This window comes from Balaenoptera acutorostrata, chromosome 15, assembly GCF_949987535.1.
Source record: "Balaenoptera acutorostrata chromosome 15, mBalAcu1.1, whole genome shotgun sequence".
Classification (NCBI taxonomy): domain Eukaryota; kingdom Metazoa; phylum Chordata; class Mammalia; order Artiodactyla; family Balaenopteridae; genus Balaenoptera; species Balaenoptera acutorostrata.
In genome coordinates this window covers 89,024,747-89,046,093 of record NC_080078.1, presented here as the reverse complement: position 1 = coordinate 89,046,093, position 21,347 = coordinate 89,024,747, and the positions used below count along the sequence as shown (strand labels likewise).

General features: G+C 51.4%; 1 protein-coding gene across 2 annotated transcripts in view; it reads left to right on the top strand.

Moving 5' to 3' along the window:
- The window catches only part of DIDO1 (death inducer-obliterator 1), a 54,088-nt gene that overhangs the window by 5,220 nt on the left and 27,521 nt on the right, over positions 1-21,347 (top strand). Inside the window, exons 1-7 of one of the 2 annotated variants that reach the window (XM_057530273.1) lie at positions 2,419-2,555; positions 13,696-13,872; positions 14,386-14,493; positions 15,300-16,137; positions 16,789-17,110; positions 19,040-19,252; positions 20,047-20,260. In XM_057530273.1, coding sequence (XP_057386256.1) covers positions 15,302-16,137; positions 16,789-17,110; positions 19,040-19,252; positions 20,047-20,260 — 1,585 coding nt within the window. In that variant the 5' untranslated portion in view covers positions 2,419-2,555; positions 13,696-13,872; positions 14,386-14,493; positions 15,300-15,301. Of the gene's footprint in view, positions 1-2,418; positions 2,556-13,695; positions 13,873-14,385; positions 14,494-15,299; positions 16,138-16,788; positions 17,111-19,039; positions 19,253-20,046; positions 20,261-21,347 lie in introns of those variants that run through there. The other variant, XM_057530272.1, reaches the window with a different exon arrangement.

Here is a 21,347-nt window from a genome sequence, read left to right as displayed (position 1 = left end):
AACCACCCTGAAAGGCAGGAGTAACAAGCGTTGTTCTGACGTCTGAGCCCTGCAGCCCATGACCCCTGGGTCAGGGGGCACCTGCGGTAGCTATTCTGAAGAAACCCTGAGGGTTTTCCTCCAAACAGCTGGCCGAGGCTAGGGAGGAGAGCTAAGGGGGGGGGCCCCACCTTGACTTTGCCCCCTGGCTGCTTCTCTCCTCCCTGGCATCTCTCCTCTGCCCCAGGCCTGGGTCTGAGTTTGGGTCCAGGTTCACTGGGGACCTTGCCCAGGGCCAGGCAGCGGCCCCACCCTAGACCTTGACTACTCAGCTCCTTCTCTGCCTGCCTGCTGGGAGGGCGCTGGCTTGCTCGCCTTTGAATTCCAAATGAGAGTAGCAATAAAGCTGCTTGGCTGTCACCTCGCCTGGTTTTAGATTGTTCTTGGAAAGGGCCTAGATGCACCTTGCCTTGTCTCTCAGGGTTGCACTTGACTGCAAGGCGAGGGCTGCTCTGCTCAGGACCCTGCTTGCCAGTGGGCTTTAACTCAGGGGTGAGAAGAGGCTGAACGCCAGGAAGCAGTCTTTTAAAAGGATTGCTGACTTTTCCGGATGTGCTTTTCTGCTTTTATAAATTTCCTCCGAATTGTCCATGGGTATTGGTGGCAGGACCTGGTGTCCCCACACGTTGGGGATGCACCAATCATACTTTTTCTCAAAGACTGAAACCCCCTTGAGGCCTGGAAGCCTATTTAGCTTCCTGCTCCCTCCTGCCCTCTGAGCTACTCGTGTTGTCAGTCCCCCTAACTTTGGGATTTTTCTTTGTGTATTTGGGGTATTTAGGAAAGAATCTGAGACAACTGGAGACTCCTTTTTAATCTGTTTGTTCCTCTGGGTATAAGTTTGTTAGGAGAAGGTATTCCTTAGCTAGTAGACTTCAACTCGAAAGTATCCAAACTGCAGTTCCAGAAATGCCTTTTTCACCAGGGAAGAGCAGCTCCCGTGAGGAGTGACAGCGGGTGAACTGGAGTTACCTGAAGAGGTGGGAGAAGGGCGAGGGCCTGACTCCTCCCACAGGTGGCAGGTGCGCCTGAGCCTGGAGGCTCGTGGTCAGGGCCAGCTCCTGCTGGGAGATCAGAAAGGGAGGCGCAGTTGCAGGGCTGGTGGGGGCGCGGTTTCCTTTCCTTTGCTGCCCGAGAGCCCTCCTGAGCCCCCCAGTACTGCAGTGATACAGGCGGGACTTCCCCTCTGGGCCTCCCTTCTGTCCACCGGGCTTTCCACCCGGAGCTTCCTCCTGTTCCACTGGCAGCCCGGTCCTCAGTGTCTTCCGTGCGTCCCAGCGCCCGCCCGAAACTGCAAGCCAGTTAAAATCTCACCTTGTAGAAAGACATTGCTGCTGGGTTTGCTTCATGTAAAGATTTTCAGCTAAAGAGGCTGGGTGGGGTTTCCCCATTCCGACTCCCATTTAGGGAGCCCTTTGCAGGGAGGCCTCCTGTGAGCTTCCCCTGCACCCCAGCATGAGTCCCATTTTACACACAGCTTACCCAAGATCACACTGCTGGTTCAAGCCAGTTTCAACTCTGTCTGGTTTATGAACTTCTCATACACCCATCTGGAGCAAACCTAAAGACAATCAAGATGTTAAGAGTGCAGACTTCATCCTTGCAAGAGTCCATGGAAGCAGCCCTAATGGAATCACATCAACAGAAACAAGCTGTGTTGGATTCCTTTGAAGAAAACGGACAGTCTGAGAACCTGGCAGGCCGTGTGATCTTCAGAGATGTTTATTTAGAAGCACACCTGCTCCCAGGCCCCTGGTTCTCCCCCACGGAAGCACCTGGCAGTCCTTTGTAGAGTCACGGGTGGAGCTTTACTGCACACAGGGCACTTTTCTGCTTTTTGCCCAGCGGTTCCTGCTACTAAGGAATGTGGAAGGGAGCTGTAGCGGCAGCGATGGGGACAAAGGCCCTCGGCCGGGGAGTTACTGTCCTCGGGGGCCATTGTCCAGTGTCCCAAGGTAGCAGGTGTTTCCCCTCTGAAGTCCGTTTGTTGAGTATTTGGAGATGGGCAAGTGCCCTGCAGCCCTCGTGGGCAGGTGTGCCCGGTTGAGTAGGCGGGGGCGGCCCGGGCACTGAGCTCTTTGGCCCCGTGGGGAGCGGGCTCGAGTCCCAGAGAAGCTGGGAACGTAGTCTGGTGGGAAAGGAGCGATGCGCCTTGCTCCTCCATCCTCTTCCCGGCCCCTTCTGCCCCAAAGTGGGCCCGGGGTGGCCAGCCGACTGGAGCCGCGCCGCCTCTGCTCCCAGCTTTGGCCCTCTGGCTTGGGAACCGCGCGGCGCAGCGCAGGGCAGGGGCGGGGCCTGGGTCGGGCTCCTTCCTCCGCCAGCCGCGCGGGGGCGCTGCTCGGGGCACAGCCGGCTCCTCTACCCGCCGCGTCTCGGTGGCCGGCGTCTTCCCTCCGCTCAGCGCGCGGGCGGCCCTTCTACCCCCCGCATCTCGGTGGCGGCGTCGACCCCGCCCGCCCACTCTTAGGCGTTCGGAGGAAATGGCTGCGAAATCCTGGAGGCCTACGGCCCGCGCAGTGAGTGGCGGCCGGGACGCCGGGCGGAGGGTCGGCCGCTGCGAAGCCGCATAGGGACGGGTGGGGGTGGCGGCGCCCGAGCCCGGCCTGCCCGGCGCCGCAGGGCTCGCGCCCAGCCGCGCTCTGTTGAGCTGAGAAGATGGCGGCGGCCGCGGGGAGGGGGAGGGGGGAGGACTGCGAGGGCCGTGGGCAGGGTCAGGGGGCGCCGGGGCTGCCGGGCAGGGCCCACTCCGCGGGGCCGGTCCGCCCGCCGCGGGCGTGTCCTCGGGTCTGGGTTACGGTGTGGACGGCCTGAGAGGTGCGCGAGCAGGACGCCGCCCGGTGACCCCCCCCAGCGGCAGCGCAGAAGGAGGGCGATGCTTTTTCCTAGAAGTTCCCGGTCTCGCTGCTGGTGCGTGGAGGAAGTGATTCTGTTTCAAGTAACTGTGTAATGTAGGATTGAATCCCCCCTCTCCGGTTTTTGTTTTTTTGTTTTTTAACAAGTGTCTAGTTGCTCTGGACACCTTAAAGGAGATGAAGTTTCATTTTGGGGTTTTTTTTTAAAGTGTGGTTCTTTTCGCTTTTATTTCGCTTGATGGTTTTGGTTTCTAGTCGATTATTCTTGTAAAGAATAACATTACGATAGTTGTGTGATATTTGATGCTATAGGAAGCAAAAAAGGTCTCCAGAAAATCGGTTTCGCTCTTTTAAAGAGTATGTGCCTAGCCGTAAAATACGGATTTTTAGCTTTTATTGCGTGACTTGTCGATTTGATGTAGGACACAAATTTGTGTTACGTCTTATTCTCTGGTCAACCTCAGAGTAGAAAGGGGCTGCGTTCACCTTCCACCGGAGGTGTGCCCGGCCGTGCCCTTTCTGGCTCACGTCTTTGGGGCTCAGATCCCACGCCCTCATTTGCTCTCTCTTCTTTCCCCCTCAGTTGCTCCCCCACCAGGTTGGGAAACCCTGGAGGTCAGGGCAGGTTTTCTGCTCTGAATCCAGCACTTCAGTCAGTGAGCTTAGAGTTAGCTCAGGTGCTGTTGTTCTAAGGTCCTAAGTGGAAGACACTCTTTAATTCGTGTTTTGGCCTTAGATAATATCCATATAATTTGCACATTGGTGGAATGAGATTTGAACCTCATGTACTTGGGTATTTTGCAGGAGGGAAGGGCGGATATTAAGATCTTTTCAGTGTGCTCACATAACCTCATTACCCATAGCTTGGTAAGCGGGAAGCTGAGCCTCTACTTGGCACCAACAACAGGTCACAGTGGGCATTCCACCAAGGTTGACCCTGTTCTGGGCAGTTGATGTGTGCTAATTCGTCTCAGCGAGTAGGATGCTTCTGTACCTGTTCTAACCTCCAAGAAGCCAAAGCACCTGTAAGGAGCTTGCCCAAGATCGCAGAGCTGGGTTCTAACCGGGCTGTTGGGCCAACCCCAGACAAATGTTCCATGATTTCCCCAGAGCTACGTAGTCCCTGGCTTCATGTTTCCAAGAAAGGTGCTTTAGCTGTGGATTTTTTTATTTCAACATCTTTATTGGAGTATAGTTGCTTTACAATGGTTTGTTAGTTTCTGCTTTATAACAAAGTGAATCAGCTATACATATGCACACATCCCCATATCTTAGCCATGGATTTTAAGGAAATAAGATCTGTGACCTTTAGAACGATTCCTCGTTGTATTCAACAAATATTTATTGCATCCTGTGTGCCAAGCACCCTGGTTGTAGCAGGGACCAGAAAGGTGGCCTTCTCAGGCCTGGAGACGTGTGTAATGGGGACCTGTGAGGGTCGGCAGCCACGTCCCTGGAGCCTGGGGCCCCTTTTTGGCACTTGAGGGTGGCGTGTATTGAACATATACGTCTCCACGTCTAGTCCTCTGCTTTCCCATCTTAACATGGCAGAGACGTCTCAGGTGTCGCCTGGGGAGGCCCAGCCCCAACCCTGTTGTGAAGCCGTCTGCCTAATGCATTTCCTGAGCGCCTTCTGTTTCCTAGCTGCCTGTGTTCTTGCAGACATACGTTAACAGTTTAGGAATAAGGTATATCTTTAATTTACTTCTGACTTTCCACCGAGAACTGTCTTCTATTAGTATTCGATTAAATTCAGGCTGTTTCAGGCGAAGCGAGTTATGCTCTGATAAGAAAGGGCAGAATTAAAAGTTGGGCAGTTGGCCACTCCCCTGATTGTCTGCTGTTACCGCGGTCACCATTTCTTACTGGCGAACAGTGCCCCTCCCAGCATGTACGCGTGTCACAATGGCTTGTTGAGGAAATGTGTCAGTGGGGCTTGGACACGGGGCGCCCAGTGCTTCAGGTGGGCCTTCGTGTGAGTGGGGTTTGTCTTCTTGCTGAGGAGGGGAGGGATTGGAGTGGGGACTTGGCTCCCGTTTTCTTTTTGGAGGTGGAGTTGTGGGTCCTGCTGTTGACACTGGAAGTCTCTCTGGGACTGACCACAGGGTGCCTTATTGGTTCGAAGCCCCTTCCCTGGCAGCCCGCGGACTGGGTCTTTTTAATGTGAGTTTTCCAGATGTTCCAGGTCCTGATTGTTTTTTATTTCTGTTAACATGATGTGTTTTACATTTTTTATACACACGTTGCAAGCTACCAAGTGACTTCCGTTTGGCTCTTACGGAGCCAAGGTTGAATGTTTACAGGTCAGCTCACTGTTGTCCTTGGGTCCCTGCAGTTGGCACTGTGTCCAGTAGAGGCCTGATTTCCCATACACCTGGTGGCTTCGGGAAGTCCTTTAAGAAAAACGTTCCTTAAACAGTCCTTTTTGCATTTCTTCTTACTTAAGTGATGGCGTCAGGTACAGTGGAAACCTAATGTTACATTTTTAAGGCCAGCATCAAATGATGTGTGTTAATTCCATTGCAAAGGCTCTGTGATTAACAGTTAATGGACACGTACTATTTGGGAAGGAGGAGGCCTAACGGCCTACATTGAGCTCCCTTGATCTTAAGTGCCCACACTTCCTGGAGTCTCTCGCTTAGGCCTTTTTTTTTTTTTTAAATTCCAAACTCTAATTTATCCCCCTGCCCGAGCTCGCGGGCAGTGGGATAAACTTTGTTTTCTATGCCTGAGTCTATTTCTGTTTTGTAAGTAAGTTCATTTATGTCAATTTTTTTAGATTCCACATATAAGTGATATATATTTGTCTTTCTCTGACTTCGTTTAGTATGATCGTCTCCAGGTCCATCCATGTTGCTGCAAATGGCGTTTCATTCTTTTTTATAGCTGAGTAATATTTTGATGTATACATTAACCACATTTTCTTTATCCATTTCATCTGTCAGTGGACATTTAGATTGCTTCCATGTCTTGGCTATTGTGAATAGTGCTGCAGTGAACATTGGGGTGCATGTATCTTTTCAAATTAGAGTTTTCTCCAGATACATGCCTAGGAGTGGGATTGCTGGATCATATGGCAACTCTAGTTTTTTAAGGAACCTCCATACTGTTCTCTTCATTTTATTTTTTGAGTGGTATAGTTGACCCTTGAACAACATGGGTTTGAACTGTCCAGGTACACTTACACAGGGACTTTTTCCAGTAGTAAATACTACGGGACTACACAATCTGCGGTATACGGAGGCCAAGTATAAGTTATACACAGGAATTGGATGGGAGTCCAAAGGTCACCTCTAATTTTGAGGGTAAGTTGTTTTGTGAAGTTGAATAGGTAATTGTACGCATTTTAATAAGAATTGTTGTAGCCATGACTGTAAAACCTACTTAGTAAGTGTGATTATCTTGTTTGTAATTTGTAAAGCAGATGTTTCTCTCTTGAGTGTCAAAACTTAGGTGCTTTGGTTTTGTTTTTCATATGCTGATAGAGACACTCAAGAGGTATTTAATACACCTTTACAGCAGGAGGGTAAATGAGGTTTCCCCCCCACTGTAAAGATAGCTGTACTGTGTTTGGGTTGCAAAGATGAGTTTATAGAGAGAGAAAATGAGGATGTAAAGAAATATGGAAGGATGTAAAGAAATATGGAAGGATGTAAAGAAAGCAGAAACCCCAGAAATGGCACCATTTGGAAGCCCACTTACAGCTGTGGATGTGTTCGTGAACTTGGTTGGGGCGGGGCGGGGCGGGGGTGGGGTGGGCAAGATGTGCTGGGAACTGTTACCTGCTGGCTTCGCTCTAGGGTGTGGGGCTCTTTCCATGGCAGGGGCTGTAGAGTTCATCATCCTTTAATTACAGTCTTAAGGAATGCCATCATATGGCTGTTTCTGGATTTTTTTCAAACTGGTCTCCGGGTGATGGACATTGGTTTGTGTCCCTTAGTTTAAAAAAAAAAGGCATGCTGGGAGCACCCTTTTAAACGCACCTTCATTTCCCTAGTTATCCCTGGCAGGTCACAGTGAAGCAGTCCCGCCTGGCCGGGTGGGACAGAGATGCTGCCTGCTCTTTGCCGAGCACAGAAGGGGCTCCTGGTAAATATTTGCAGATTCCCCTGTGAGGGCCTGTTTTCCCGACTGCTCACCAGCAGACATTGTCATTTTAATAAATGACACAGGCTATATATTATACTCTGGCACTTGACACGATGGAGTTTCACAGTTGTCCCCATTTCCCAGGGCAGCACACCTAGCTGTTAGGTTTGCAGTTGGGGTTGAAGGCAGGGACACTCTGGTGTGAAGCCTGCCTTCTTCCATGGTGCTGCCCCTTGAGCCTCCCAGCCCCCTGTCTGCTTATCAGAGGACTTACCCTACTTGTTAGTGTGCGGGTGTGGTCATGCTGTGGTCAGCGGAGGAGGACACTGGTGGCTGCCTTGGTCAGGACTGGGGATGCTGAGCCGGCACAAGGAGTGGTCCCCCTGAGATGCCCCCAGTGCCCCATGGAGACAGGGCTAGGTCAGTGCTAGCCATTGACTCTTTAGGTTTGTTAGATTGTAATTTAAACAGTATGTGTTTTCAGTAGTAAGGTGGCTTTCTTCTGCACTTCCCCCACCCAGGCAGCAGTGGCAGGAGTCGGGGAAGTTGCCTCAAGTTGAGCTCTGCATGGATTTGTAAAAATCAGTACAGAAAATCCTGTTTTTATTTAATAACTGCTTTATTTAAGCTTGGACCTTCCCCACTGCCCCCCAAAGCTAGACATTGGCCTCTTCTAATCTCAGAGAAAGAAAGGAAGATTCCAGCTCAAGTATACAGTTTAATTCTTGACTCTTGCATTTCCAAGGTCTCCAAGCATTATTTTTGCCCCTTGGCCTGTGGCATGAGATGCAGCTCCACTCATGAAGCAGATGCTTGTGAGACAGCAGCAGGCCTTTGGTTTTTTTCTCCAACCATTTTCTCTTTGGACTTAGGTGGCAGTCCTTCTGAATGCTGCAGTTTCATAATTGGTGCCTTCTCAGTCATCCGAGGAGAGGTGGGGAGGGTCTGGGAGAGCAGCCTCCTGGAGCGTCACTGTCACGGCCCTTCAGTGTCACTGGCCCATCAAGAGCAGCCCTTTGAAGTTGCCAGTAGTGTCAAGTCTGTGCTGTTGGCCATTCTCAGACTGCCCCCTTTGCACCTAAAATTAACAAGGACTTCAAAGGGCTTTTGTTTACATTGTATCTATTGATATTTCCCGTGTTTGGCATTAAAAATGAGACATTTAAATTTACTTACTTAAAATAATAACATAAATAACACTTTATGGACTATGTTGCAAAACAAACACAACTTAATGAGAAAGGTAGCGTTGTCCTAGGGGTTTGCAGCTCTCCTGAACGTCTGGCTTAAGCCACAGTAGCCGGATTCTCTTATCTCCTTCGTCCTATCTCTGTCGTTTGGCTTCGGAGAAACCACCACATCCGTGCCCTTAGTGTTGTGCAAATAGTTTGACCTTGGGGGGGGGGCCCTCCTGAAAGGCCCCAGGGCCATACTTTGAGAATCTCTGTTCTAGGTCTTGGTTAGAAATGCTCTTGTTGTTGAGAAATGGGAATTTAAAAAGACAGTTGACTCTGAACTTTAACACCTGGGGAAATGGGTTACTTTTAAGAAGATAGGCAATGCCTTTGAATTGGGGCAGGGGGCCCTCAACCACGTCCTTGCTTTTTGGGAAAAGCGTGGAATATCTGGTTAGTTTGTGGTCCCCAGTGAAGAGGGTTCAGAGCACACGTCCCCCTGAAAGTGGACCGCCTGGAACCAGAGCCCCAGAGCACAGCCGGGGTGTGCTCTGGGTGAGGAGGCCCCAGGGGTCTTTCGGCTTGAGGGAACGGTGACATTTTGCCTTTATCGTAGGCTGTCCTCACCCACAGCTTCTCACTGGATCCTTACCAGCAGCTCTTGCCGCAGCGAGACACGGTGCGCCGGGCCTGCACTGGGTGCTATGGGTGACACGGGGATCTGGCAGCAGTGCCCCCGTGGGTGCTGGAAGGGAGTAGCCAGCCCCGGAGCACTTGGGGCCCAGACAGACCATTGCGTATATGAAAGCGATAGGGTGGGCGTTTGGGGGGGCGGAGCTGGAGGATCAGGGTCCCTAGGAAGCAGCCCCTGAGGTGCCCAGCAGGGCTGACTGTTTTGGGGAGCGACTTACTGTGCCCAGGTCCCGTATGTGCCCCTCCTGCCGCCCCCCACTCTCACAGTCACACCCTCTGTCTTGGTTGAGGAAGGAGAGGGGAGTCTCCCATTTGGGGGCCCATCCCAGTGTTGTCCTGGGCATTTAGCCAGACCTGCCCCATCTTGCAGACTAGGTGAGGACAAGAGCCTGTGCAGTTCAGAGGGTCCCTAAGACCCTGGCGGCGGTCTTGTCTTATGAGCACCAAACCCCAGGGTGTAGGATTCAGATAGTCCCTTGCCAGTGTTTGAAGCCATGTGTTCTTGTTCCCTGAGAGACAAGAGGGAGCTGCCTCAGTCCACTCGGGCTGCCGTGGCAAGGACCACAGACTGGGGGCTTTCACACAGTGGACTTGATTTCTCGCAGCTCTGAAGGCGGGAGGCCCGAGGTCAGGATGCCGGGGCAGTGGGGTCCTGGTGGCAGGGCCAGGTGAGCTCTGGGGCCTCTTTTCCAGGGCAGGCATCCCATTCAGGAGGGCTCCGGGGGCACGAACGTGCAGACCACAGCAGGAGTAGTCCATCCAAGGTAGCAGGCGGTTCAGTAGAGAACAGGGAAAGCCTCGTTTCTTCCTCCGCCTTCACCTGGAGGTATTCAGGTGGCTCTGCTGGTTGTTCCTGACACTCTTCAAGAAATGTCCTGAGAGCTGCCCACCGAGGTCACGAGCCCGTGTTTTCACTCGGAAGTGGATGGAGAGAAACCAGAGTGCCCACTGCCCACCCGCAATGGGGGAGCTGGGGTCCCGGCCTCACCAGAACTTGGCCGAGGCACCAGTCCTGGCGAGCTTTTTAAGCAACAAGTTTTACTTTTTGTCTGCACAGACCTGTAAAGCAAAAACGCCTAAGAAATTTTGAACAGCAGGTGGTTCCTAGATTTCTCTCTCTGTAGTTACTGCTTGAGGAGCTTATCGTGCTGTGGGTCCTTTTGCTTCAGTGGAATATTAATAATGACAGTGTTATTCAGAAAGCAGCAGACTTTGGATGGGCCACCTGAAGGACTGCACCGCCACTAGTGCAGTCGAGTCGGGACGAGCGCGGGGTCACTGAGAGGGAGCGCTGCCAGGTCGGCAGGATGTCGCGTGTCCTCTCAAATTCCCGGGCGTGCCCTCGTTAGTGACTGTCCCATTAATAAAAACGGAACTGTGAAAGAGGCTTTAATTGGGAAAGCTTGCTTTTTTTGGTACTTCAGAGAACTTTCTGCATCTTCTCAATCCCTCCTCATCCCCAGCAAAGGATTTGTCATGAGACGGAAGACTCTTAACGTGAAATATCAGTAACTGTGAACTCTGGCCCAGCCTGTTAGAACCATAAATTGAGTTAGCAGAGTCCGAAATAATGAGGTTACGTTGTAGCATTGGATATAATTTGTGACCGAAATAATAAGGTTATGTTGTAGCATTGGATATAATTTGTGACAGGCAGGTTAGAATTGTTTCAAAATTAAAATTGTTACCTTTGAATATTGTTTCGGGGGTGTGAGATTCGGAGGACCACCCTGTTTTGCCGCTAGGTGGGCAGGGCAGGTGTGCACTTGTGTGTTATCTTTTTGAGAAGCCGCAGCTGTTTTCTTGTGTTTGTTGTGCTGTGAAAATAGGAGCTTCATTGTGGTTATATATTACCTTTTAAAGTATCTCAGAGAAATTAGTCTCCAGTCCATAGAACTAAACATCTTCAAATGGGCAAGATGCGGTTACTTACTGTCGCGAGCTTTGCAGAAGTGGAGCCTTCAGATTTACGTGGTTGTAGAGTCGGGCATCACTCACGTTGTTTGTTTGGGGAGCGTATTTTTGGTTTTGCTTTAAAGAAAACCACTTCTGGCAGCTTAATGTTTTTCAAGCGTTGGACAGTCTGAAGGGAAAATGAAATGGTGGTTTTAGAACAGTTTTGTGGAAGCAAATGTTTCCTCTCCTCTGACACTGAAGTGCGGATACGTGTGACTGCTTGGCGTGTATCCAGCGTGTTCTTGAGCTACCGGAAACGGTGTGTTTTGAAACCCTTTTGGAGGCTAAGAGCTCAGAAGCCCTGTCCAGGGTCACAGTTGGCCTCGTGAGCTGACCCTGCCGGGTCGGCGTTTGCACTGCTGGCACAGAGGTTCCTGGTAGCGCCCCTGAGGGGCCAGAGGCGCCCGCAGCCGAGGGCCCCGCTCGGGCCGCAGAGCGTCGCCGGGGGACTGCATTTGTCCAGGTGGTGTGTGGCAGGCGTTTTCTCAAAGATGCACAGTGTGAGACTCGAGGAAAGCAGCTGACAGTATTTGTTACTGATGACAAAATTCCAGCTTTAAACGGAAATTAGCATTTTGAAAAGCTTTTATCTGCCACCCTGAGCTTGCTGGCTTCCCAGTAACGAAAGACACTTCAGGAGATGGACGCCAGCATTGACAGATGCGTCTCGTGTCGCGTCGTCTAGTGAGATGCACCAGCGCGTGGACTCTGCGTGTGTCCGACTGGCCGCCCTGCACACAGGCACACGGCGTTCTCAGGGTGCGTGCGACGCAGGAGGGTGTGGAGCATTCTGGGTGTGGTGCAGGTTCGTGTCACAGCTGCTTTTCACGGAACTGCGGCCTGTCGAGGTTTGATGTGGTGTCAGGGAGCATCCGCAGTTCTGAAAGCCTTCTCAGGTGTAATCCTGGAAACACACATCCCACACGAGCAACCGCTCTTTGGGGTCCTCAGTTTTTAAGGGTATAAAGGGGCCTCAACAGCAGAAAGTTGGAGAGCTGCCTGGGAGGTGGTGGGCTGCTTGCCTGTCCTAGGGTGGCCTGGGGGAACCTAAGGTTTCGTGTTGGTATTTGTACGTCTGCTTAGGAAATGGAGCCGTTTTCAGCTGAGAGGACATTTGCACTTAGAAATGTAAAGATATAAAACTATCTCAGTGCATCATGTTCGCCTCCAGGTTTTCTCTTTCCCAGTTTCAGGGATGCCCGCCCACCATTCTTTTCCTCTGGGGAAAAGTTGTTACTAATACGGTGTGACCACCGTCTGGTGACCTGCTGTTGTGTGTGGACCCACATTTTAAGTTGTGTTAGGAACATAGCACAATTTTTTTTTTTAACTTTTGCCTTGATCATAGGGGTTTGTTTTTGTTTTGTGACCTGAAATTTTACATTAGAATTTCTGGGAAGAAATTATGAAAGCGAAAAAATGAACCAGATTATCTAAAATGATATGATCTATTCTGAATAAAGTACTTCATTCCACTTAACAGAAATAACTGGATTTTCCTTTTCTGATTATTCAGAACTCAAATCCAGAGGCATGGGGGTTTTTTGGGGGGGTTCAGATTAACATAAATTTTAAAAACTTCTTAATTCCTGAGAATATCGTAATTTCTTTGCTTTTATAAATGTTCACTGTTGTGAACAGTTTCTCCTGAGAAGTTTCTCGTTTTGAGATGGGTTGACCGCATGTGAGAGATGTGGTGGCCATGGGGGGGCGGGGGTGACCAGAGTGAGGTGGTCGCTGTCTCTTTAAAAGGAGGTGGGACGGAATGTTTGCTCTGAGGTCACCAAGGAGACCACAGTTACATGGGAGACTGTTGGAGTGAGGTGAGGAAGAGGTGAGGTGCGGGCAGGGAGTCTTGGGTCTAGAATGCGAAATGTGTTAAAATGTTAACACCGAGGACTTACCTAGAAACAGAGACACGTTTGTGGAGCAAACTAGGTATCGTGATTGAATGAGGGCACAGGAGGAGAAACGTTCTTTAAATATGTAAATACACATAGATGAGCTGTGCCACGGTGATGTACAATAATCATAACGTTAGTCCTTTGAAATCTTTCTTAGATTTTTAACTAAAAGGGTGACATAGCTATAGTGTTGAGAATTTGTAGGGCTTCCCTGGTGGCACAGTGGTTAAGAATCCGCCTGCCAAGTCAGGGGACACGGGTTCGAGCCCTGGTCAGGGAACTTAAGATCCCACATGCCGCGGAGCAACTAAGCCCGTGTGCGACAACTACTGAGCCTGCGCTCTAGAGCCCGCGTGCCACAACTATTGAAGCCATGCACCTAGAGCCCATGCTCCACAACAAGAGAAGCCACCGAAATGAGAAACCCACGCACTACAATGAAGAGTAGCCCCCCGCTCGCTGCAACTAGAGAAAACCCACGCGCAGCAACAAAGACCAACGCAGCCAAAAATTAAATAGATTAAAAAAAAAAGAATTTGTAAATAATGACTTTCATGTATAATTTTTTTGTTCATGTTTTGTTCCTTTCTCTCTGTCTCTGGGTTTTTATTGACCTGGGTCCATCTCAAAAGTAGGATTGTAATTGGAAAGCAGCTGGTACCAATTACCAGTTTTGAAACCCTCCTTCCCACTGAGGCCTCTGCCCACCAGCTTCCTCCCCACCAGTGCGCCAGCCGTGGCCTGTCCAGCCCCCTGCTTTCAGAGTGTAGTCAAAGTATCTTCCCTTCTCTAAAAGCCCTTAAGGAAGCGGGGGACTTTGTTTTGTGTATTTTGTTTGTTTGTTGACTCGCCGAATGTCTTTGTAGGTCACGTAACGTACATTCAAATAAGAGATTGCTTGGAAAGCTTCATGCCTTTTTTTTTCTTAAACATGATTCTAGTTATAGTTGTTTTAAATCTTTAAACTATTTTGTTGTTTTCTTTTAGGAGTTTTACTCCGTGGTCAGAGTCTCGAGATAATCTGCGTTGTAATCTGTGAATAGTGACCAGCAGCAGCAGTGTTTTCGGGGCTTGGCGCTTCCCTTGGACCCCGCAGTTGCATCAGCCAGGTTTTGGTTGTTTTTAGGAAGTCGGAAGAAGCGCCCAAGCTTCCGCGTGGGACAGGTAACATGGCAATAGTGTTAAACACCAGCAACACAATTTTAAGTTTGATGTCATGTTTTCTATTTCAAAAGCGGCATTATATGTAAAGAAACTGATGTAACAGTATTTGTTTGAAATGGTTTAAGCTTTAGCCCAAGATTTCTTGAAGAGTGTCTAATTGTGTGCTAAGAATCTGATTCAGAGCACTACTTTATTTTTACATGGGTGGTTTTTTTAGTGCATTTACGATGATGTTGTATATTCTCTCTGGTGAGAACTGTATTTTGTAGAGGAGAGTCCTTCCTGCAGAAAGCCTTGGGTGACCAGGACAGTGGCGTGGTCCTTGGTGGCACAGGTGCTGATGTCACAGCTACTCCTGCAAGCTTCCAAGTGGCCTGGGAGAGTGTGGGCCTAGGCCCAGGGTGGGGGAGTTGCAGACCTGCACATGGAAATGGGAGGTGACAATACTTATGGGAAACAAAAAGAGAATTCAGTTGTGTGTGATTTTGAATTTTGTGTATTTTCTGTTTGAAGGTTTTCATTCTGTACCAGTCCTTCCCCTGGGATGGAACATGGCATAAAACCTGAGTCATCGTTAGCATTTAAATGTAATTGAAGCCTGCTTGGGAAAAAAATCTCAAGGTATATACTGTCTTTTTCAGGCTTTTTCATTTTAAACAGGAGTGAAGTTTTCACGAACATGACCCTTTAAACAGTCTGTTAGAAAGAGGAGAGAAGAAATACACACCAAAGGTGCTGTCTGGCTCAGTATTTTCTCAGCGTCCCAATCGTCTGCTGCTGCAGACCCTGCGCGCAGAGCTGGGTGGGCCTATCTTGTGTCAACACAGTCGTGGCTCGGGAATCTGGGCCGCGTTCAGCGGGGGCTGGGTGTGGGTGGGTGTTCAGCGTCCAAACCCCCCATCTCCACGTGATCCCTCCAGCAGCGTGGTTGGACGTCTCACATGCAGCTCGGGGCTTCCAAGCGCTAGGCCCAGAGCCAGCACGGCCCTCTGTCCACCGAGCTCTGCGGGCAGAGCCAGGTGGGCCCCGCGTCTCTGTGCGGGAGAGCCCGAGGCACCCGCCACCTTGTCCTGTCCTGGCAGCACTGCTGCTCGCTTCCTATTTCCCCACTACCTCTTGTACAAACCCTCGTCCTCAGCAGTTGATAAATTCACAGATTTGGTTTGCTAGTTGTGTTTTTCTACTGAGCATTAGATACGTAACTGTTACAGTTTTCTTTAAGAATCCCCTTGAATCCTCTCACCGCACTTTAGGAAACGCCTTCGGTTTTTGTAGGTAGAGAATTGTTGCGATTCACCGTGTCTGGGTTTCCTCCGTGCAGGTGGTGCCCCTTCTCGTGTGCTCTCGTGGCTGGTGGGTGCCGGTCCTGGGCCTGGACCGCAGCCCTGGCTGACACCTGGCGTGGTTTGGTTGCATTTCCCTGTTAGGTATGGACGAGAATGGTGACCCGAGTGGTGAGGACACACCCAAGGCCATCAAGCCCACCAGCAAAGAGTTCAGGAAGACGTGGGGGTTCCGGAGGACCACTATCGCCAAGCGCGAGGGCGCCGGGGATGGGGAAGTGGATGCCCTGGAGCCGCCGCCCCGGCAGCAGCAGAGCCCGTCGCTGCGTCGCAGTGGAAGGCAGCCGAAGCGGACCGAGCGGGTGGAGGAGTTCCTGACCACGGTACGGCGCCGGGGCCGGAGGGGCACCCCCGTGTCCCTGGAGGACTCGGCGGAGCCGGTGTCCTGTCCAGCGACAGATGGGGAGAGCGCCTCCGAGGGGAGCGTGGAGAGCACCTCGGACGGGAAGAGCGGTCCCAGGTCCGGCTCCACGGGTGCTAAGGAACGAACGGCCTCCTTGGCAAAGGCCAGAGGGGGTGGCAACGAGGATGACACCTCCGATAGCGACAGTGACGGGTTGACTTTGAAAGAACTCCAGAATCGCCTGCGGAGAAAGCGCGAGCAGGAGCCCACCGACAGGCCCCCAAAGGGCATCCAGAACCGCCTGAGGAAGAAGCATCGGGAGGAGGACCCAGTGGAGACCATGGACGTTGAGGCAGGCGATGCAATGGAGGGCTCGCTGCCCGTCCCGCAGGAGCCGGAGGCCAACCTGGGGGCTGCATCCCAGGCGGCGAAAATGGACAGAGAGAGCCAGCTGGAAGGGAGGGCGGCCCCAGGGGGGAATGCAGAGGAACCCGGAGACGCAGTCCGACACAAGCCCGAATGTGAGGTTTACGACCCCAATGCCCTGTACTGCCTGTGCCGCCAGCCTCACAACAACAGGTGGGTCGTGGGAGGAGGGAGTGGCTGCCCAGGCTTCCGGGGGGAGTCCGAGCTGTGGAAAGTGCCAGAGAGGGTTTTCCATTCATCTTAGTTTAGAGAGTCCCAGGATGGCCTGAATGAGGACTTGTTCTCTTGGGAAAGACGAACAAGTCATTGTCAAAAAACAAAACCAAAAACGGGGTGGGTGGGCACTGCCAAGAGCCACACCCTCCACCGAGGTGGGGGCTGGCGTGGGACATTGGCCGCCTCGGTCCCACCAGCCACGGACGAGGCAGCCTGGACCAGCGGGGATCTGCTGTCCCAGAGAGCTCGCTGGGTGACGCTGCTCCAGACCGGCTGCGACTGGGCTGTGGTGTGGACATCAGGGCAGCTCAGAGGGGCCGGGGGCGGGGGGTAGAGGCGTGGCTGCCCTTCTGTGGACAGGAACTGTGGTGTCAGGGGCGGGGTGCTCCTCTCCAAGGGAAGGTGAAGCACGTTTGCTTGAATGTTAGTAAAATTGAGAAGGGCACGGGGATGTTCTTTATTCTGTTCTCTCCACCTTTCTGTGTTAGTTTTGTTTTTTGCATAATAGAGTGTTGAAATTTGACTTGTGTTTAAAATTGAGTTGGTCTCTCACTTTCCATTCGTAATACCATTATTTTATCATTCCAGGTTTATGATTTGCTGTGACCGATGTGAAGAATGGTTTCATGGCGACTGTGTGGGCATTTCGGAGGCTCGAGGGAGGCTCTTGGAAAGGAACGGGGAGGATTACATCTGCCCAAACTGCACCATCCTGCAAGTGCAGGACGAGCCCAGCTCCGAGACCACAGGCACGCAGGACTCGAGGTCGAGACCTGCGGACGCTGACGGCACGGACTGTACAAGTATAGGAACCGTGGAGCAGAAATCGAGTGAAGACCAAGGAATTAAGGGTAGAATTGAGAAAGCTGCAAACCCAAGTGGCAAGAAAAAACTCAAGATATTCCAGCCTGTAAGTACCTGTCTCCCAAGGTCAGTGGTAGAGGTGACCGTGGAGCCCTCAGCTGCCGTTAGCAGAAACATCAAGACAGAAGGGTTTGTCTTCTGAGATAAGTTAGCCTTTCCCAGGAGTGGCATTGTGCGCGGGGCTGGGGTCTGCGAGCTCCCAGGTCCATGCACCTGCTCAAGGCTGGCAGGCCGATCTATTTTCTCTCTATGTTTGTTAATCATATCTATCTCCTATGCTGTTATTACTGACTTAACATTTTCTGGAAGTGGACCCACTTTTTTAAGTCTTCCCTTAAGTTTTCTCATGAATGGATCCTGAGCTTGAAGTACATATATGAACAAACAAAAGTGTTTTTGAGTCACGGGGGCACGTGTGCACCTGTATTACCCGTCACAGCCTTGAGAGAACCAGTGGTCTTGTCCCTACCTCGCAGCAAGATGCCAAGGCCAGCGGTGGTGGCCGCACAGCTCCCCAGGGTGACAAGACAGCTGCAGCTGGCACGCCCTCTGTGATGGTGTTCTCCCACTCACCAGTGCTTGTGCAGCTCTTTTTTCTCCTTTCCCAGCTCTGTTCACTCGTGTCTCCTGCCCAAGGGCCATGATTCTTTGTCATGGTTTCCGTGCATCTTGAGAGCTGTCTCAGGCTCTCATGATTGTCCTACTCAGAGCATGTTTCCACCCCAGGCCTTCCTTGAATTGGGGGCCCATGCTGCCCCCACAGCCCGTTCTCTAGCCGGTGCTGGGCGTGCAGACAGCTTTGCGGTGGCCGTGTCATAGCTCCCCGCCGTCTGCCCCTTGCACTGAGTTAGCCTCGAGGGCTGGACCATTTAAATTTTACTGTCGTGGGGGTATGAGGAGGCACCGAGTGCAAGTATGATAACTGGTAAGGAAGAAGAATTAATGGAAATGTAAGTCAGTAGGAAACGTCATGTTATTGCTGATGTGTTTGAGACTACACATAAACTTAAGTATTTCTCTGAGTAAAACTTGGATTCTGTGGAGGAAAAACAATTAAGTGCATAATTTGAGATGCAAGATTTTGCTCAAGTACATTGGAGGGGTATGTTCATGTGTGTTGTTAGTCTCGGCCATCAAAACATGCTCGAGTGATCATGGACAGCTGTGTTCAGGCCTGGTCGTGAACCGGGTTCCTACTGCACGGCAGGCGACCCCAGGCTTGTGTAGCAGCTTAAACAACACACGTTTATTAGCTCAGAAGTCCAGGCCTGGCTTAGCTGGGCCCCCTCTGCTCTGGGTCTTACAAGACTGCCCTCCAGGTGTCGGTGGGGGCTGAGGTCTCATCAGAGGTTCGGCTGGGGAAAGATCCACTTCCAAAAGCTCTGACTTGGTTTAGCATGTAAAATATGTCCCGGGCAATTTTTGTGGCATGGTAATACCGAAAAGTTATCTGTTGTTTCTGAGGCCCACGTTTAATTGGGTGTCCTGGGTGTCGTCTCACAACCTTGCCCGCTGAGCCTAGGCATGGGCGCCTTCTCAGCAGAGCCAGCAGTGGAATCCTCTCTCTTCTGGAGGCTCAGTTCCTCTTTTCAGGGTTTTCAGTTGATGAAGTCTGACCCTTTGGGCTAACTCAGAATCCTCTCACTTGGGATCTTAATTTCGTTGGTAAAATCCCTGACCATTTGCCCGATAAGGGAACCTACTTGTGGTGTGAAATCCCATTGTATTCAGAAGTGTGCAGCGTGAGCCCCGGGGTCCCCTTAGAGTTCTGCCCATCATGCGTGGCATGAAGGGCAGTTAAGAACTTGAGTGCCTTACTCAGGGGAGGTAGATTTGTGTGTTTTGAATAAACAAAGGTACATTTTTATTCATACATGATTAAAAGCAGTAATCTCGGTACCATGAATAGTTATGTTACAAAGTGCCATACCCACCAGAGTGGGTGAGCACACTGAAGCCGCGTCTGATCCTGCAGGTCGTGGAGGCGCCTGGTGCCGCCAGGTGCATCGGCCCCGGGTGCTCGAGCGTGGCGCAGCCTGACTCTGTCTACTGCAGCAGCGACTGTATCCTGAAACACGCCGCGGCCACCATGCGCTTCCTGAGCGCAGGCAAAGAGCAGAAACCAAAACCTAAAGAGAAACCCAAGACAAAGCCGGAAAAAATCATTCTTCAGAAATGTAGCGTTCAGGTAAATTGACTGAGACCAACCATGTGTGTAGTTGAAACCAAAAGCATCTGGAGGTTACAGGCTCGGTGGGTTGATTTGGAGAGTGTAGGGCACACAGGCCCAGACGGGATGCAGGCACCTTCACACTGCCCTCCGCCTTGCCCACCAGTGTTCTCTTCAGAATTACAAATATGGGCAGGTGTTCTCATGTTTTCCTTCTCCGCCTCTAGCCCAGGGATTAACTGATGGAAACGTGGGAACCGGCTGCTGCGTGGAATAGCTCTCCACACACACACCAGCCCCGCTGGGAGGAGAGCAGTCCCTGTTGGAGTCTGTGTGGGGAGTTGACGCGCAGGCAACGGGGTGGCAAGTGGGTTCTGGGGGTGCCGCACTGAGCGCCTGGTGGGGTACAGGGATGTCGTGTGTACGCCTGTCCTTTCTCCACGTGCTGTTGTGTCTGCAGCTCCTGCCTGTCCATGTTGCTTGGGCACGTTCTCACACAGGGCGCCGGCCCGCCGTGCTCTCCGCCTTGCTTCACTGCCTCACTCTATGGCCCCTCGGTTATCCTGGCGGCCTAGCACCTCATCAGGATGCTAGGATGACGGGTTATTCTGTCAGGGACCTTCTCATCACTCGGATGTTGATGCGGGCCTGCTGGATGTGGGGGAGGAGCCAAGCCCTCTGCTGAGCAGATGCAGGGTATTGGGCTTAGGATGGCCCAGGAGCTGATTGAGTTGTGACCCTCACTGCAGAGTGAAATGAGCAAAGGTTAATTTCTGACCTCGTTAATGATTGGGGCTTTACTGATTATCCAGGCAGGCATTAAAATCTCTTCTGTGCACAAGAGACTGGCTCCAGACAAGAAGGAGAACACAGCGAAGAAGGTGGCGGTGGTCCCTCCAAGGAGTGAGGTCCTCGCTAAGGAGCCGACCTGTGAGAGCAGCACGCCATCCTGGGCCAGCGACCACAATTACAATGCAGTAAAGCCAGAAAAGACTGCTGCCCCCTGGCCGCCACTGTTGTATAAATGTATGTATCACCCGGGGGGAGCTCTGGACCCTTCCCGGTCTTTCTGGACAGCCGTGCACTCAGGCCTGTCCAGAGCTAGGAGTTCTAGCCGTGTTTTCTGCTGCACCTGCAGAGATCAAAGCCCTTGCCCGAGTCGAGGAGACCTCCTGAGCCCCGCGTGCCCATCCTTAGTCTGTCGGGACTTCCTGTCAGTGTTTCCAAAAAGCTGTACCAGCCCTGTTGCTGAATGTCTCACCTCTGCCGATTGATGTCTTTAATCGCTTTTCTTTATTATCAGGCTCTGGTAAGTATGTGTAGTATCTCCAGCAGAATCTGACAAGGGGGCGCGCTGCCCGGCACTCAAGGTCTGCTGTCGTCCAGATGTTCACCACAGCGCCGTCACCGCCGTGGGCTCTCCACGCGGGGGCCTTTCCACACAGTCTGCTCCCAGCACACGTGACCCTCACTTCTTTGTATGTTGTGGGAACCTGTTACTATTAGCACGGTAGTGTTGTAGCTGATTTTCAACTGAAGCATGATTTTCAGGAGTTACATTATTTTTGACCGAACCGGAATTTTTTTTATGTCCAATTCACATACTACACACAACATAAACACACATGCCAGTCTTGAAGGCCGTTCACCCTGCTTCCTGTGCTTGAAGGTAAGCGAGCACAGTGTCTCTCCACCTGGGCAGCACCCAGACCAGGAGTCTTGGCGTGCACTGCTGGGTCGTCCGCCCCAGGCTTCGAGTGCAGACAGACCTCTGCAATCCCAGATGAGACCATGCAGCTTGAATCTTCTCTCTCTCTCCTTTTTTTCAGCTCCTTCTCCAAAATTAAATTTTAGGCATTTAAATTGCTCTGGGGCGTATCTTACTCTGTGACTAAGGTCGTTCTGTGTTCAGTTTTCGTCCATGCTATCTTTTATACTCTTGGAACTTTGTTTAAAGCACAAGAGGTTAAATGGCCCTAAATTCCAAGATTACAGCCATGTGCTGCTTCCTCCTCTCAGCCGGCTCTTCAGGCCAGTGGCCTGAGGGAAGGCCTCGTGGATGTAGCGTGGCTAGAAAACTGCAGAAGTAGATGCATTTTGAGACTGTAAATGA